This window comes from Meleagris gallopavo, chromosome 2 (assembly GCF_000146605.3).
Source record: "Meleagris gallopavo isolate NT-WF06-2002-E0010 breed Aviagen turkey brand Nicholas breeding stock chromosome 2, Turkey_5.1, whole genome shotgun sequence".
Classification (NCBI taxonomy): Eukaryota; Metazoa; Chordata; class Aves; order Galliformes; family Phasianidae; genus Meleagris; species Meleagris gallopavo.
The window spans coordinates 30,935,749-30,955,017 of NC_015012.2; the positions used below are offsets into that span (position 1 = coordinate 30,935,749).

General features: G+C 35.0%; 1 protein-coding gene across 1 annotated transcript; it reads left to right on the forward strand.

The window, feature by feature from the left end:
• The first annotated feature begins 49 nt into the window (after positions 1-49).
• On the forward strand, positions 50-18,440 carry STRN (striatin). The gene is made up of 12 exons (XM_019613496.1): positions 50-55; positions 233-388; positions 2,167-2,302; positions 4,636-4,746; positions 6,975-7,061; positions 7,627-7,770; positions 10,073-10,209; positions 13,513-13,688; positions 14,686-14,733; positions 15,352-15,473; positions 16,331-16,498; positions 18,115-18,440. Exons 1-12 carry the CDS (start codon positions 50-52, stop codon positions 18,423-18,425), a joined length of 1,602 nt encoding a protein of 533 aa, XP_019469041.1. The 3' UTR covers positions 18,426-18,440.
• Positions 18,441-19,269: the final 829 nt, after the last annotated feature.

A 19,269-nucleotide genomic window follows, 5' to 3' on the forward strand; every position in this document is an offset into this window, starting at 1 on the left:
AAAAAACTGCAAAGTGCCTGTCCTGGTAATTGCAGCTGGATAAAGAATAATGGTTGTAATAAGATGAATTTATGGATAACATTTAGGTTTTTAAGCAACAAATGTTTTTATCTATAAATAGTCCATTTTTATCTTTAGGCTTATTTTAATTTCATGTGTTGTTAGACACCATAAAATAGAACAGACTGGTAAATGCAAAAGTGATGTTGTAATGGTTTCTTTTGACTCATAGTGGTTGTTGTTGTTGTTTAGGAAGCCAGAATTGACTGACTCTGCCTCTCTGCTAGAGACCTTCAAGTTCCTTGAAAATGCAGCTGCAGACTTCAGTGATGAAGAAGATGAGGAAGATATTGAAGGAAGAGAGAAAACAATCATTGATACCGCAACAGTGAGTGGAAAAAAATAATTGAAAAAGTTACGAAGAACAGAAAAAGTGAGATTAATGAGATGCCTATATGCAAAGTATATGACTGTGTATGTACACGTGCAAATCATTAATGCATCTTTATGATGGTCTGTCCAAGCATGTGTGCACAGGAGGAGTTCATGCATACAAGTTAAGCTTTGCTATCTGTCTTGCTGGAAGTTTGCAGTGACATATTTTGAACTGCTGTTTCATACCAACTAGTACTTTTGATATATGTTCGATGCAGTTTTTAAAGTACCAGATATCTTTTTTAATTATTACTATTTTTTAACTTTTTTCAGTGCATTTTATATTTAAAGTGACTTGCAGAATTTTCTGTTTGTAGGGTACAGAACTGAAATACCACCTTTGATTTAAGTGAATTGTTGAAAAAAGAAAAAGTATAACTGGAAAAATTTTAAAATGTGGTTAATAAATTGTTTGTGTATTCAGTCAATGCCTGATTCCCTGCCTCATGTTGTATACTTTGCAACATTATTAGATCAAATGATCACATTAAGTAGATAATGTAAATAATACACGTAAATAATACTCAATTTTATCCTCTTCTTTTTGGAATGAATATTTATTCATTGAATTATGCTTCCAAAAATTTTGAAAAGACATAAAGTGGATACACTGGATCATTTTTATGGTCAACTGTAAAAATGACTGCTTAAAAATATGAGTTATAAAGTTTTTTTAAAGAGGATCTTGTAATTGATGACCTGTGAACTACTGTCTGAGACACTTCTGTAATATAATGTATAACATAGCATGTTCACTAAACCTGCCAGGAGTGTTAAGTTTAGTGTTTATTATTGTTCTAGGCTTTGAAATTGGTTCATTGTATTTAGAGAAAACAGCCATTCATCCTCATGAACTATGGGATGTTGTCCTAGGTACTGAAGTATTTTCACATTGACTTATAGCAAGGTTCCAAGTCAAAGTACATGATTAATGTAATTTTTCTATAGAAATATTTTTTTCCCTACTTATTTCAAATTTGTTAATTTGCCAGTTAATCAAATAACTTTAAGGCAGCTAGTTCATTTTGACTATTGAAGGAAAAGTAATTTTATTACAAGAAGCATACTGTGAGGTCTTTTGTTAAAACGTGTATTTAATTTTTTTTCCCATTACCAAATTTCCTTTAGAATTAGATTTGGAAAATGCAGTTTAAGCATGGAAGTACTGTATATAGATGTGAAATGTCTGAAGACATATTAGGATGAAATGATTTTTGCCAAACCTAAGCAAATTAGCACTTTCCTTAGGTATTTTTCTAGGCTAAGCTTTTGGTCCATAAGTAGAGTGATTTCAAAGGTGAGTTAGGTTATTTTCAAAATAGTTGAGATTATTTGACTTTGCTTAAGTTCTTCCTATGGTATTGCGTTGGGGTTTTTTGTTCTTTGTGTATTTAGGTGGGTTTTTTGTTTGTTTGTTTGTTTTTTAATTTCTATCAAAAGAAGGTTTGTACTTTTCTGATATTAAAAAGACTGATAATCATATACGTCATTGTAGATTCATTATCAAGTGATTGAATATTGATAGTTACAGGAAATAATTGTACAGGTGATTTTCATTTTTACTTCGAAATTTGAAGGAAACCCATATGTTAATTTAAGGTTTGTTTATTAATTAGTACTTTCTTCCTGCTTCTTAAATTTCCTCTTAGAATTTTGTATAGAAAACATTACTGATAGATATAAACATCATGTTATTTAATTCAGTTTTTTCTTTCCTTCCTCATATTTCAGATTGTAAGGAAAAGAGTGCTATCTGACAGTAGTGAAGACAGAGATACAGAAGAAGCTTTGAAGGAATTTGACTTTTTGGTTACCTCAGATGAAGGTGATGGGGAATCGAGAAGTTCAGGAGATGGAACAGACTGGGGTAAGGAAATGTAATGAAATGTATCAGGAGAGAGAAAATGCACAAAGAGTATGTTCTGATTGGTTGATTGTGGTCTCTGTCATAATGGGAGGACCTTTTGAATGTTCGTGTAGTAAATCCCTTCATTGTCAGATTGAGATTCTTGTGATGTGATATTCCCATTTTTGTTTATACTGCTTTTATGTGAGGGTTTGTGGAAGTTTTTGCTTCCAGTCACTGTGTCTGTGTTCTTTTTTTAGTAATAGGCAGATAGAACTTCAGTTTTATGAGTGGAATCTCAGTGATTTTTCCAGTGCCCCTTTCTAATGAGGAACTCTGATACAGATGTATTTTACAATTCCAAACATTCTTTCCTTTCTCCAACTTTGACGTGGAAAGTAATGCATTTCAAAGAACTGAACTAGTTGAAATATAATTATATATTAGCAATGTGGAAAAAATGATCCATTCTGTTTCTCAAATTTTCTGTTACAAGTTATTAAAAGCGTGTGTGTTCAAGCCCCTCAGTCACCAAGTGAAATTTGACAAACTGTTCTCTGTGTTCTTGAAGTTCATGTCCTGCAACCAAAAATGGCAGGATCCACTTTATCTTGCAATAATTATTCCACATAAATGCACTGCACAGGGAAGAGAAGGAGGAAGAGAACTGACTGAATGTTTGTATGAGTGGTTGTTTCCTCCTTAAGCTTCTCTGTAAAGTTTTACATGTTAATGGGGACAGATTGGAGCTGTGGAAGAAGAATGGGAGATAATTAATCTTTATAATAGCACCAAAACATTGATGGAAACCAACCATGACAGCAGTGGCTCTCACATGAGCTAACAATTCTGAGATACAGTATTTCAGTGAAGTTACTAGCTTGCAGTTGAACTCCAAATTTCTAAATGATTACAAGTACAGAGATTACAAATTATTAGTTCAATAGTAGGTAGCCTCTTTGCTGAGAGAGTACATCTCAATATTTTTAGATATGGAAGTCAGCATTCCAAGCAAATTTAGAGATGTTATTTTTTATCATAAATTGTTGTAAGTTGTTATTACATTTCTTCTCTCCAAAGTTGAAGGTCTGTCTATCCACTTACGTACTGCTTATGTCACTGAAAAGCTGGTATGCCAACAGGAGCTTTTTTGTTCTCAAATTCACACCTTGAGTTTCTTTTTACTTTTATTGATGACAGATAAGTAAAAAAATGAGCAAATGTCTAACATTAAAAATAAATTGTCGTCAAAAATAGTTCAATTTCTAGAAGTGTTAGGAGATTTTCTTTGAGTTACAGGCCTTCAGGTTTTTCAGTTATTTTTATTTCATAGTCTGTCTTTCATAATAATGGCATGTAAGAATAAGCTTCTTCAAGGAACTGCCTTTATGTATCGCTGATGTTATTTTCACACAAAAGAAGCTGCTAAATGTAGCATAAAGCACCAATATTGTGTATTGAGCAATATTGTATATAGAAGCAACATAGGAAGTCCTTCATTTTTGATCCTAAACATTGCCAGCCAGTTACAGTAATCTGTACAATGTGTCCTTAGCTTTTCAGGAGCAGTCAGCTGATTTTTAAATGAAGCACATTATACCACTTGCACAGTAGTTCAAGATCTGCTTGTAAAGTTGAACAGAACCTGTGGACATGTAGGAAGTATCTGGGGACAGTCTGTAGAAAATAATTTGTCTAAATAATTTCCTGGAAAAAGCAATTTGAAAGAGGTCTTCTTTAAAAAAGTGGGATTTTATTCATTAGGTATATTGAAATGTTTCTGTAGCTTTTTCTAAGACTAATAACTCAGGCTGTCTCCTTTTGGTGAAATTTCATAGGTTCTTCAGTGCTTTTCATTCAATGCTTGGTGATGTGTATGCTATGTTCCACAAAGATTTAGATTGGCTGCTGCTTTGTGTAAATAACAACATATCACGGAGACAATGAAATGAATATTTGAAACACAGTGACACAAAATCTGAGTTGTAAAGTTATGATGAACATAGCTTTAGCATAACTCTTCTTTCTACACATAATAGTTCTTTCCGTGGGGGAAAGAAAAAGCTGAAAAGTATGTCCTGATGTATTGTAAAGTAAATGTTGCTTACATTTTATGAACAGCTGTGTATCTAGTGATAGAAATTAGACATGTGAAATTTTATCTCAATTTCTTGTAAAGAAAACTGAGCAAATAAAAGTGGAATGGGAGCAGTTTCATAGCTTTCATGAGCTTGGTACTATTTCTGTCTGTTTGAAATAAGGCAAATACCAATACCAGCTGTTACCTCCTTCAGTTGGAGATCACTTGGTGACATGACTGAAAAAGGATGTTTCATTTGTTTCACTTTGTTTAGAAAAGGAAGACCAGTGTCTCATGCCTGAAGCCTGGAATGTCGACCAGGGAGTAATAACCAAACTCAAGGAACAATACAAAAAGGAGCGCAAGGGGAAAAAGGGGGTGAAGAGTAAGTGGAAAACATTGCACTTTAAAATCATAAATCCTACATCTTTCACACCCTTAATTCTATCTCTCTCTCAATGTTTTCCTAAAATTACTTACTCTGTTACTTTGCTGCTCCTGACTGCTTTCCTGTTCACCAGTTCCCAGGGGTTGAAATTAATGATAGTCAATCAAGTTACCTGATAAGTAGTTGGAATAGATAGTTTTTTCCAAACAGGCATTGGATTAATTAAAAATTCTTGCAGAAATGTGAATTATAAAATGCATTGGTTTAGTACTTCACACTTCAATATAGAAAATTTCATAACCCTTTCTTAGCTGAAAACATTCCAGTTTCACAGGAAGAATTGAAGTCTGGTATGCAAATTGAACAGCCATATAGAAGCTGTCTTGAGTATCATGTTAGATGACAGAGGAAAAAAACAGGTTAATTTCTACCCCTGTTTATACTTAACATTCACGACATGAAAGTCATGCTGTCATCATAATTTGTTTTGCAGGGCTCGAAATAGCAGGCAACTCTAACCATCCATTTATTTGTAAATCATGGGATTTATTGACTTCCTTTTGTTGGACTTATCTTTAAAAATGTTGGATACTTTTATCCAAACAAAAAACTGATCAGTATCTGAAATACAGTTTCTAGCCCTGTATTATAATTGGTTCCCTTTCTTGAAACGCAAATCCATTTTGTAAAACAATGTTTTTCTTAACTAAGAGTTGAAACATTTTGAACTCAGATGAAGTGTTTAAAATAAATTTTTTGTATTTGTAGCTTTATTTCAAGGATCTAACCATACTGAGAATTCATGTGCAAATGATGTAAATTAGTAACACTGCATATAGTCCAGTAAGAAATGAGAGGTCTCTCTCTTTGTGGGAAGATGGTTGTTAATCACAGTGATACTTTCACTTCCAAAAAGATACGCAGAATGATATAAAAGGTATATCATTGTTAGAGGCTGACTGGTGTTAGATTTTGTATTGATGTGATGAGCTACTTATTGCTCTGTAGTTGGTTATGTTGCTGAAATAGATCAATCTTAGTCAAATATACAGAATAAACTTTTTAAAGTTAACCATTTCCATGCTTCAAATTTATCAGATATTTTTGTCATCTTTGGAATCATTTCGGTTACTGGAATTTGCAACTCAGTAAGAAGTTGAGTTGGGCAACCAAAGTGCTTGTGATTCATAAACTTGTTTTAAAATTTCCTTATGGTTAAGATAGAGAGGGTGTACCAATATGTGAACTTCAGTAAAATTGGTATTTTTAACTCGTCTGTTATTTTTAAAATACACAGATGTGTTATATTATGTCAGGGTGGATAGTTGTAGGGTTAAGCTAGCATAAAAGATTTAATCAAATGATTGAAGTTATGTTCTTGAACAACTATTGAATACTATTTCTTTTTGGTAACAAAACTGAAATTTAACTACATATAGATGTAGATATTACTGAAAATTGTTCTATATGTTTATGAGAAAAATTTCTGTTATATGGCAGTGCTTGGTCAACCAGTGTTCCTTCATAAAGAAAACTACTCAGTACATTCATAGTATCTTTTGGATTGATTTAATTGCTTTGATCTTGGGAGGCCAAATGTTTTACTACAGAACAGAAATTCCATCTTTGCACGGGCAAACCATAGGTGGATAGGCATCAATGTAGAAAAATTGAGAAGTTTCAGTCATTTTCAGCTATTTGTTACATTGCACGTAGTGAAGAATGCAAGGAAGGAAGTGTGGGGAAGAAAGAAGGGACTAAATATCTTGACATTAAATTATAAAACAAAACAAAACTAAACTAAATAAAGCTTGTTACTGTAACTTTAGCTTCATCACAAATCATGTTTAGATGATGAACTACTACCAAGTATAATATTGTTGTATTGTAGATCAAATACTGTAGTAAAGCAATCTTGCAAAATCCTACTTACTGTTACCTCAATCAAATAATACCTTTGTGACTAATGAGTTAAACACAATTTAGTCAATTAACTATCATTATGATTAGGGTGGACAAAGTGGCGTTTGCAATTACATTAGTAAACTTACGATTTTTCAAGGCTGTAGTAAACGCTCCTGTGAAGTAATAAGAGCATACATATATTAAAGTACACTGCTGTGTTAAAGCTGCTTGAAAATAGCTGTATTATTACTGGTCTAGGAAAAAAAACATAATGGACTATGGGTAAGACATTTTCCCATTCTTAATTAAACTTACAACAGGAAAAACTGCCGAAGATATGTTTCAGCCTCAATCCTATATAAAACAGTCAAAACAGGGATGTGGGAAAATGATGGAGCAAAGCACAGGTAAGTGTCAAGAAGGGCATGGGTCTTCACCATATATAGCTTCAGGAAGTAGGCCAGTGGATCCGGTTGTATTTATATTTTAATGTAGTTATATTCCTTTAGATGATATAGTTCCACAGTCCTACACTACTGCACAAATATATTGAAAATAATCATCTTATGATAAGAATATGCTGCACAAAGAACCTGATGCACAAGTACTGAAATATTCACACATGCTATCAATTGTTTTCGAAAAGTAAATACTCTAATATAATCACTGTTGCTATGACTCAGTTGGAGGCATTCTTCATCATTCCATGCAGTATGAATGTATAAATGTGGGGAAAGTTGTGCATTCACAATTCTTGGTTGCTTCTACCACTTTCTTTTTAATAAATTCATTTCACGCTGGATAACTCGATATTACTGCAAATAGGTGCTCATTTTTCTTGTGTGTGTCATAACATTTTAATGCAAGGTGGGATCCTTTGTTGCATGTGCTGCTATGCTGTATCTGATATAATAAGTAACGCTGTTATGAATTATCCATAAACTATTTTTTGTTTGTTTGTTTTCTGGTTAGGGCCCAACAGGTCAAAGCTGCAAGATATGCTTGCAAACTTGAGAGATGTTGATGATCTCCCTTCATTACAGCCATCTGTTGCACCTTCTTCTAGACCCAGTAGCTCAAGGCTGATTGAACATGAGATAAACAGGACAGATGAAGGTAAATATTAAAAATGTGCCTACACTTTTGTAAATGGTAGATGTTTATAGTTACTTTTGCTTAAAGAGTATCCTCTAAGATGTTCCAAGCACTTCACAAATACTGATTCAGTATTATGAGTGCTGTCTAAATGCAATAATGCATTCCTCCCCTCCAGTTATTATTAGGAAGGTAAAGACACCAACCTAAGTAAGACCCTGGCTGAATATTTTCAGCATGGTGGAAAAACTTACTTGGCATTTGGTGGCTTGTAATATGAGGTTCTTAAGTTACTTGCTTGTATGGAAAGCCATTCATCTTTGCAGCATAGCATGTGATTTCCTTCATTAATATTGCTTCTGTAAGTTGCTAAATCAAGTATTTGAATCAACATTTGAACTGCTGCAATATACATCATTAATATATCAGGATATAGACTTGTAAAAGATCATATTGTGCTATTTATTTAGATGGTAAATACGTATTTAGAAAAATGAGAAAGACATGGTGTTGGCTTTGCAGTCTTATAGTGAGTGTGAAAATGTAAGTTGTCCAAATTGTAATTAAGATGCATAAAAAGCTCTGGTGTGTAGCATACTTACTGAAGATCTCAATAGTTCTATTTCCTACATGCTTGGTGATTTTCTTTATGAAAGAGGGGGGTAGCTTAGCAACAGTTGGAGAAGTGTAGGAATTTTTTGTTGAATGTTTCCTTTCTAACTTTTCTTACATGTACTGAGAGACGTATTAGTAAAACTCTATTCTCATCTCCTTTCAGGATTGTGTTTTTAATTCAGAGACTCAGATAGGCTGCGATGAAAACAAGAGGACAGTTGACTGTTATTAGTCTGAGTTTGGTGTTGCAAGCTACCAGTTGCATATTTGTTTGTAAATTTGAAACCTATCGATATTTTTGGCGTATACTTGTTTTTTTAAATTCTAGTAGCTTTCTAAATTTGGCATTCCGTATGCATTGGGTACTGAGTGGAGTATAACATTGTAGAGAGAATGAAGACAACGAAAGTTTAGACTTAAGGGTGATGAAGATAAGAGGTGCTTGTAATTAAAAGGTAATACCTAAGAGACTTAATCAAACATCAGAGCTGAAGGGCTTTTATTTCTTTCAAAGGTCAGAGAAAGCAAACAGGATACTTCATAGAAGTATGGAGTGGAATGGAAAGATCAGGAAGGTTGGGTTAGTTATGCTGAATGGTCTGGAGAGGAATTGAATAGCATCTGTACCCGATGCCTTCAGACAAGGGGGAAGCAGCCTGAATGAATCAGACTGTTCACTGTAAACCATAGTTTGTTCAGTTTTAACTTATCTAGCCTACCAGCATCAACACTAAGCTGCTGAGAATGAGATGGTGTTTGTTTGTATCTCCCTGGTATCAACAGCATTTGCCAAAGCTTGTATTTATGATGGAATTAAAAGAGTGGTAGAGAGGTTGGGAAGTAATTTACTGCAAAACCCTTGTAAGTTGACTCATATGGTGTGCAACACTGAGTAAAGTCTGTCATGTCCAGAAGATAATACATTTTTATCTATTCAGTCTTTTTTTGTGATATATGTTTTTTGGAGAGATGTAGATGGAAGTTGCTAAAGGCACAGCTTCTTTCCAGTTGTATCATCAGAGCCTTATGGTGACATATATGTGAACTGCACTCACAGCCTTTTATCCTTCCGTTTCTGGTGAATCTGCCTATGGATATGTTTATGATATGGTGAATAGAGAGCTTATAGGCATGCTCTCACATCTGCAAATGAGTAAGATTGGGTACTGCTAGTAAAACATTGAATTCAATGCTAACTAATCTCTTTGGCAGTTGAACTAATTTTACAAATAGCAATGAAGTACAAGTAGCTTTCAGTCATTGCTAGGCGGTAGTGCATGTAAACAAGCCTTGCTGTAGACATGCTTTTAGATATATGTGAATTCAGTGTCATGAAGGAAGTCCAGCTGCTTCCACCAACTCTTCTTGGCTATATTTTTGTTGCTTCTTTGGAAACTGATTGAGCTGGGGAAGGGTCTGATCTTTTCTGTGTTACTTTTGCATTATATATGGGGGAATGGTAGCATAGTCTTTCCTGTTGTGGTTAATGACACTTAGTGTCTTGAGCATGCACACTTCAACTGTATTATGTTCAGAGGATGCAATTTATTGGTATGCACTGTGATCCTCTTACATTTTTTTGCACTCAGCTACTTAGTATTTTGAAAGTAGAAAATATACTTTTATAAATCAGCATTGCATATGCCTGTGTTTCAGGGTTTGTTTTGTGTTTGTTGTTTTTTTTTTGTTTGTTTGTTTTTTCTTGCAGTGGAAGCTTTAACATTCCCTCCTTCTTCAGGGAAATCTTTCATTATGGGAACAGACGAAACCCTTGAAAATGAGCTGGGTCTTGGAGAGTTGGCTGGCCTCACAGTGGCCAATGAGGCAGATTCGCTGGCTTATGATGTAAGTGGTTATTAAAAAGAACTCAATGTCTTGTTGTCTCTACTTGATGAAGGCATATGCAAATTATATGTGTGTAGATTCTGCGGAAAACTTTTTCCCGTTAAAATTATGCTGCCAAAGAATGTCACAAATTTTTATTTGAAATATCTTTTTCTTGTATGCAGCAGATTTCATTCCTACCATGCAAGCCCTTCTTTTACACGCGTTACATAGTTAATAATATTTAGTTTACACACGTTTTTGCAGTGACACTGTAGAGACATGCAAGTTTCTGAGCACATGACTCTTCAGGAGTCATCAGAGCTTCAAAGAAATAATTTTTTTTGTTAACCTTTCCTAACTTTGTCTCCAAAAATATAGTAAATTGATGTACAAATTTCACATTTTCCCATTTAAACTTAATTAGATTCTGATTTTATACATTCAGAAGATGTGATATGTATGGAAGCTTAATGTTGACTTCATTGATCAAGTGTGCATATAAGTTGTTTCTACATCTTGACTCAAGAGCTTTTGTTTATGGAATCTAGCACTTCTTTATCTATTGCATCCTATCATGCATGACTGGGAGTATTTGTTTCTATTTGTTCACTTGTTAAATCCTATGTGAAGTCCGGATATCAGGAATTCATAGTCATGCTTACCTCACGCCTTATCTTTTCCACTGTTGACAGTTGAAAAAAAAAAAAAAATTGTTTGCAAAGCTCTTTGCTCTTGTTTTTTGATCTTTATTGAAGCAAAATGAATGATTAGTTTTCCCTTTTGATTTTCCTTGGGAGTATAGCTTACAAATAATGTAATCTGTTTTTATTTTGGATCACTTCACACCTTCTGTCAGATGCCAATTGAGAATCAGGTAGGATTAAGTAGGATTACTAGAAATGTAGTAGGTTTTATAGAGTCAGTTCTATATTATACAGGCAATGAAGTTTAAAAGTTTTGTGTGGATCAGTCTTTAAATGTATTTTCTCTTAAGAGCTGCAAACAGTTTCAGGCTCTGTTTTCTCAGTGTTGTGTTTACTTGATTCTTTTCTTCCAAAACATAGCAGTACTACCCTACTTCATTTTATCATTTAGGTTTTTCAAACACTGCTTTGACTGGCTGTAAATTAAAGAATGGCTTTCAATTAGTAGTGTAGATTATTTTAATATATTACTTAAAAGAGAAAATGTTTCTTTGTTGCATAACTTCATAACAGAATGAGTTCTATGTAAAAGCATCTAAACTACAGAATTAGTACATTTAATATACTGATAACACATTGTGTAGTAAACTGGAGGTTTTAGGCTTTGCAGTAGATTCTTGCTTGTTTGCCTTCAACTTTCTGCATCAGACATATTTGTAATGCTATCTGCATACCGCAGCTATTTCTGGAATTTTCAATTTGGCATTGTATAATTAGACACAGACATAACAATTAAAAGCAAAACCAAGTCACGTGCTAATTATGGAGTGGACTCGTCCTCTCTCCTCCCTACCAATTGTGCTTTTTAAACCTCAGACTACCTCACTGTTGTATTTTAGTGGGAAGAGAGAAAAGGAGGCCAGCTGTCCTGTTAGTAACTGAGCTTCATGGAGCTCTTGGGAATCTTGTGAATGAAGAGGGAGTGATGGTGGGGTGACCATACAGACAGCGCATCAGGACTAGGATCTGTCTCCACTTCTGCTGCTGGTCTCCTGAGTGAAACTGCCCCCAGTCCACTTCACAATTTATAAGCTAATTACAGAGTCACAGAGTGGTTTGTGTTGGAAGGGACCTTTAAGTTTAAGATCATCTAGTTCCAGCCTCCCTGCTACTACAGGCAGAGACGCCTCCCTCTAGACCTCTAGGTTGCTTGAAGTTCCGTCCAGCCTGGTCTTGAATGCTTCCAGGAAGGGGACATCTACAACCTCTCTGAACAACCTGATCCAGTGCCTCACCTGGAGGCCAGGTTCAGTTTCTTCCATTGCCTTAATAGGCACTAGATGTTTATCTTCAGGCAGACAAATTCTACTACAGTTATCTGTGGATACTCTATATGTGTTGTACCCTTTTTACTGAGAATTTCTTGGCCAATCTCCAGGAAATCTGACAGTGCTGCTAACTTTGCAGTCCTGCCCCATCCTTGCACAAGCTCCAGCATTTGTCTGTTCCCTCACTGAGCTAGCGGAGCTCAGTAGACTGGCAAAGAAACTGAGCAGTTTCACTGAACAGACAGTACGTAATTACTAAGAAATACAATGAGATTGAACCCACTTTTTGCTATGCTTCCTTTCTTGTTTAAAATCTGTAGAACCTCCTCAGTGAAGCATAGTTAATAAATCCAAAAATAACATTAAAAATAAAAAGAAAACTACCTATTTTTTGTTCACATTCTAGAATAAAATGTAGATTCTCAAAGTGTCTCATAATAGTTATTTCTTTATGGAAGTTGATGACAATTATTAGGGATTATCCATAGCGTTCAATATAGTGAAATTATTTGAATCTTAAGCATGATTGTTTATGTCAATGTTTTACCAATGGATTGTTTGCAGTGATTATAGCAGGGCATATTTAACTGTGGCAGTCTTGGTTGACAAAGTCATAGAAGTCCATTTGGCATTTTACAAAGTCTGCTCAGAGGAACAATGTTGAAGTAACTGTTTATTTTTTAAAGCTTTCTTACTGGATCTATGTAAAATGCATTCGTTGCCAAGTAGTTATTTCTGTGTATATGATATCTTAGTGCTTGCCAGTTACATTCTTAGTACGTAGCCAAGACTTTTTTGCCTTTTTTTAATTGTTTTCTGGCAAGATCATCTGGTCATGTATTATCACAGAATTTGTATTGCATTAAGTAAATATGTTAGATTGTTTTCCTTTCTGCACTGCTAGACATCTCTCCATTTCTGTTAGATCTTTAGTTGGTAGATAACATGTCAGTGGTACTTCAGATATTCAAGGCACAGCAGTTAGCTTGATTCAAGCCCAGTGTTAATGAATGAGCCAATAGGTACGTTAACTTTCAAATACCAAAGTTTATAGCAGTATTAGCCAGAAAGGTGCTTTTAAATTGTGCAACCTAGTAGACATGTGGACTTCAGATTTGCACAGAATGCATTGCTGCAGAGATAGAATTGTTGCCTTTGCGGAGTATCTCTATCTTCATACTCGTTTTGAGTAGTCTGATGAGCTTTAAGTGGACTGTTACTCGAGAACAGGTTATTATGAAAAATAGGCAATTTGACATCTTCTGAAAATGGCAAACTAAAGCTCTGATATCCTTTCCTTCTATCTTCCAGATTAACTATAAATGTCTCCTTTTAATTATTATTTTTAGATAGGAAACAATACGGATGCACTGAGAAAGACTTGGAACCCCAAATTCACATTAAGAAGCCACTTTGACGGAATAAGAGGTTTAGCTTTTCACCCAGTTGAGCCAGTGCTAATAACAGCTTCAGAGGACCATACATTAAAAATGTGGAATTTACAAAAAACAGCTCCAGCAAAAAAGTAAGATCTTTTTTTTCTTTACTTCCTTAAAGCATTTTATTTATCTAAATAAAATTGTAGATATGGCTTCATCTGGTAGTCCTTGAGAGTCAATGGGAATTGTCCCTTAAGTACAAAAAGAAACTCTTAGAGAATTATGGAGACTTCTAGAGCGTATGAAAAGAAATCTATGCATGCAAAAATAAAAACTGTTCTCTTTTTTTGAATATATGTATTTTGCATGTAGACTAAAATGGGAAACTAATTTATTAGTAAAAATATTTGTCTGCGACCTCCTAGTGTGCTTGAATCTGTATATAAATATGTAAACATATATGCCTATATGTAAAAAGTAAATGTATACTCATGTGCATATATACATATGTTCAGAATTTAACATTGACGGCGATGTTGCTAGGCATATGTGTACAGTGTTTCCGTCGTATTGCAAGGGATGTCAGGAAACGTATAAATTTGTAGTAAGGCTAACATAGTGAAGGGTGTGCATCATACCTTTTTTGAAGATTGGACAATGCCTGTGGTAGTCCTGAAGTCTGCACTAAAAAAAAAAAAAAAAAGGAAAAACAACCCCAACACCTCACTTGTAAAGTCCTGAGCAGCAGTTTAAGTGATTTGTAACTGTATTAGAGCTTTATTAGAAAAGCAAGATGTTACAAGCCCCCTTCCTTGGGTAGGGATTTGAAATGAGGAAATATTCCATCTGTTACTGATAGCACTCTACTCCTTCCCCACCACTGATGTACCTTCTGCTTTGATTGGTGTGTGAGACTTCCTGAGCTTTCTCACTTTGAAGGTCTATAAATCAGACAAGCAAGTGAAAATCCTATCATATTTTGAAAGAATGGAAAGAATCACTAGATATACAACTTCTTGTTTCTACATGATTTTTTGTAGCAGAGATTTCAAAAGAGGTAGCGGTGATTTTTAAGAACTTATTAATTCTGGCACATTTTTGTAAAGTCATATGTGTGCTAACATTTTCTTGTACTTCATTTAGGAGTGCATCTCTTGATGTAGAGCCAATATATACCTTCAGAGCACACAGGTGAGTATTTGATAAGAACACAGTCTTATTTGAGAAATACAAGATTTTTAAACAGACACGAAAATTTTTAAAGCAATTTCCACCATGTCAACTAGTGGTTCCATGCAGTGCTTTTATTCTCATTTTATTTAAAATACCTACTTATTTTCATCTGTTTTTGTCTGGCGCTGGGTACACTACCATTTTTAAAAGAGAAAGCTACAAATTATGCAGTTCACATTCAACTAGGTATTCCATTCGTTAGAGCTCTTGCCTTTTTGTCAGATATGTGTATATGTAGAACAAAGCTGTGTCCAATGAATTAACATCTACTGAATTGTTTCCATGGAAAAATCTTCAATTTTTAAAAAGAGGAAAAATGAAATTAAAATAATAAAACCTATCATCTTCAAAATGTGAAATGTCTGAATTGTTCTGAAACTGTAGTTAAATTACCAAATACTGCTGAGATGCTATAGGAAATAATGTAGCTTATGATCTGAGAATGCAGAATTTCCATTGGAGCCAATGCAGTAAATTAATTGTATTTAACAGGAAAATTTGAAGAATCATTTTGACAGTATTTATCATTTAATGAAAATGCTAATAGTTAACTTTTTGGAATGTGGTTTCTTCCAGTGGACCAGTCCTTTGTGTGGTGATGAGCAGCAATGGTGAGCAGTGTTACAGTGGAGGAACTGATGGCCTCATCCATGGCTGGAATACAACAAATCCAAACATCGACCCCTACGACTCTTACGGTACGTAGTTGTCAGATACCAACAAAAGGACATATTTAGTGACATTAATGTTATGTAGCTAAAATAGTATAACTTGTAGGTAGTATTTCTTGGAAAATTAAGAGAAGATTGAACATTTGCTCCAGTTAAAGTAAATTTGTGTTTTAATATTGATGCTAGTTGATGAGAAGATGGAATTTTTCATTTTCTTAAAAAGAGCCTTGATATCATTATAGTTCTGGCAAACAGCTGGGTTGAAAAAGTGCAGGGCTAAACCTGATACTAACAAGGACAGGAAATGTATATATAAATGTTCTTGGACAAATCTATGCTGTTGAGATAAAGAGGTTGTAGAGTCTGAGACCAAAGCTGTTAATATAATATTCAAACTGATAAAATCGCATATTTCAGTAAAGTTTATGAGCTATAAACAGGCCTCAGCCTTGTGTCTGTTTTAAAATGTTCTTCACATCTCATAGCGTCAGATACGATTGGCCTCAAGGCTGTCTTTTGGAAAAAAGACTGACATATATCATTGGTGGCTCCTTGAGAGTGAGTTTTATTTTAAAATCAAAATCTGTTTTATTATCTTTAATACCATTTCTTCTGCTGAAACTTTGTTACTAAGTTTTTTTACAAACTGGGAATTAATTACAAACTGGGAAACTGAATGCCACTTGTGCTAATGACATTAAAGAATAATAGAATAATTTACACTGTTATACTGATAAGACCAACTTGTCTTGGCTGTTGTTTTTGTTTTGTTTTTTTTATGGACTAGCTTGTTAAGGCTTCTCCATAAGCACAGACCAAGATAAAACTATTCATTTAATTCAGTTTTTGTTTTGAAATGTGGTTTATTTGTCTTTTGTTCACAGATCCTTCTGTTCTAAGAGGTGCTTTTGTAGGCCATACTGATGCAGTGTGGGGTCTGGTTTACAGTGGCACACACCAGCGTTTGCTATCCTGTTCTGCAGACGGCACTGTACGTTTGTGGAAAGCTACAGAAGTTGCTCCAGCTCTCAGTGTATTTAATGATAATCAAGGTACGGAATTTTAAGTTCATTAGCATAACTATTCAGACCACCATAATCTTGGCTACTGAGTAGATATCTTTCTTGTTTGTTTACTGGATTTTATACTGTTATGATTGCTTGGAAGAGTAGTAAATTTTGGATTCTGACACCAGCTAATATTGATACCTACACACAGGGGGACAGTCACACATATCTAAAAACTAAGTGTTGCAGGTTACTTGGGATGCTATTTGGAGAGACGTGGACAGACTTGAGAGGAAGGCTTGTATGAACCTCATGAAGTTCAACAAGGCCAAACGTAAGGTGCTGCACCTGGCTACCCAGAAGGCGAACTGTATCCTGGGCTGCATCAAAAGAGGACCAGCAGGATGAGGGAGGTGATTGTCCCTCTCCGCTCTGCTCTTGTGAGATTCCACCCACAGTACTGCATTCAGCTCTGTGGCCCCCAGCACTGAGAAGGACATGGATCTATTGGATCATATACAGGGATGATCAGTGGGCTGTGGAGCAGCTTTCCTAGGAAGACAAGATGAAATAGTTGGGGTTATTCAGCCTGAAGAAGAAAGGGCTTTGGCGGGAGAGCTTATAGCAGCCATTTCCTAAAGGGGGTCTACAGAAAAGCTGGAGAGAGGATCTATTTGTCAGGAAGTGTAGAGCTGGGACAAAGAGTATAGATATAGGTTAGACATAAGGAAGAAATTATTAACTGTGAGAGCAGTGAGGCTCTCAAACAGGATGACTAGAGAAGCTATGGATGTCCCACCCCTGAAAGTATTCAAGGCCAGGCTGGCTGGGACCCTGGACAGCTTGATCTATTAGAAGGTGTCCCTGCCCCTGGGAGAGGGATTGGAACTGGATGGTCTTTAAAGTTCCTTTCAACCCAAACCATTCTATGATTTTACCTCTTCCTTCTCCTGCTCCTGACATCTGTTGGAAATGGTGCTGTTCTTTCATTTAGTTGGTAGGGAAAAGTACATTTGAGGACAGAAATTTTAAGGGATGTTTCTCATACTCATCCTCTGCTGATCTGATTTTCTGTCCTGTAGTGTTCAGATAGCCACTGTATAAAGTCATCTGATATATAATGGGCAGGATGGAAGAAGTTATGTAATGTGAGGTTTTTAATGTACTTATGTAACTTTCCACGCTGATAGTTTCAGCATGTAAAATTTACATTTGGAAAGCTTTGGGGTTTTTTTAAGCTCTGAAGTTGTCCAGTTTAATAGCAGCGTAAAATCATCTGTCATGTAAATGATTTTGCTGTTTTGATTTTATGTCCCTGCACTGAAGGTTTGGCTGAAAATTTTTCTTGCGTTTAAAGGAAGAAAAGGGGCAGGGCAGGTGGAACACATAAGGTTCTTACTTTCCAGCACATTTAAGATTAGATTTCTGTCCAACCTCAATTCCATATAGAGCATCTCAATAAAGAATGTTGAAGTACATACCAGAAAAGCAGGTTTAAAGTAGTGATCACTCAAGACCATCTATTTGGATTGTCATAATGTAGATTTTAAAATGTAACATTTCATAGTCATGAGACTTTAAATATCAAAGTGCTTGGTGTTTTTTCTATTTTTTTTACACAATCTGCTGCTTATGAAAATGTTCTCTGCATTGTTTTCTAGAAATGGGAATCCCTTCCTCAGTAGATCTTGTCAGCAGTGACCCAAGCCTCATGGTAGCATCATTTAACACTGGTCACACTAGCATTTTTAACATGGAGACACGGCAACGGATTCTTACCCTGGAGTCTGGAGTAGATAATGGTATGTATTCAAAACAGAAAAAAATTGCTAGATTGAGATCAAATGCTGTTAATAGTCTTTTCAGTGTTTTCAAGCAATTAGGCAAATGGTGTATCTTAGTAACTTGCATCATGTATTATGTTAAACCTTGTGTTTTAAGATGTAGGAGTAAGTTGTTATTACTATACTAAAGCAAGAGGCTATTTAGTAGAAGAGCAAACATAGCTTTGAAAAAAGGTAGAAGAACTGCAGATACCGTAATTTGTTCCTCAAGGAACAGTGGTAGAAGGAAAATAACAAAATTTCCTGAGTTTTTTTTTAATCAGGATTTTCCATTTTCTCTTTAGTCCAAAATTGCAAGTCAGAGATAGTATCAGACAAATCTCAAGTGGAATTCATGAAAAATCTGTGAATGTGTAGGACAAGTTCTACATTTTTCATAAGCAGTATTGGCTCATTTTCAGTTAGGCTTTGTTTGAAGTTTTCACTGAAGGAGATGAGCAGAGCTCACAAGCTCCTTCATAATGCTTTGGATTGTGGCAGTGTGGAGAGGGGCGAGAAGGAGCTAAAACATGAGAATTCATGTTTGGGTCAGAACGGTAACCTGAGAACTTTCAAAATGTTCAGTCTTTTTTTTAAACTTTGATTTTTTTTTTTTTCAGCTTAAACTTTTATGCTAGAGAATCCTACTGTATGATTACACTTTTAAAAGGGAGCATGCCCTTCTTATCAGTTTTGCTCATCTCCTTTCATGAAGTTTAACAAATTTGACGTTTTATAAGAGTTAACAGAAAATCCCACCTCCTTTCTTTGGATTATTACTTTACTGTGCAGAAACAACTGTACAAAAATATTCTTTTTTTTTTTTTAAAAAAAAAGCTCACCGTATGACATCTAGCAGTCTCTGTTTAGTATTTTTACTTACATAACTGTGCTCTAAAAGTTAGCTGTATTAAATAAATAATACAAGAACAAGGCAATAGTAGATGAGTGTATGGGGCTGCTGAATCATGGCCTGAACCTTTGATTGATCAC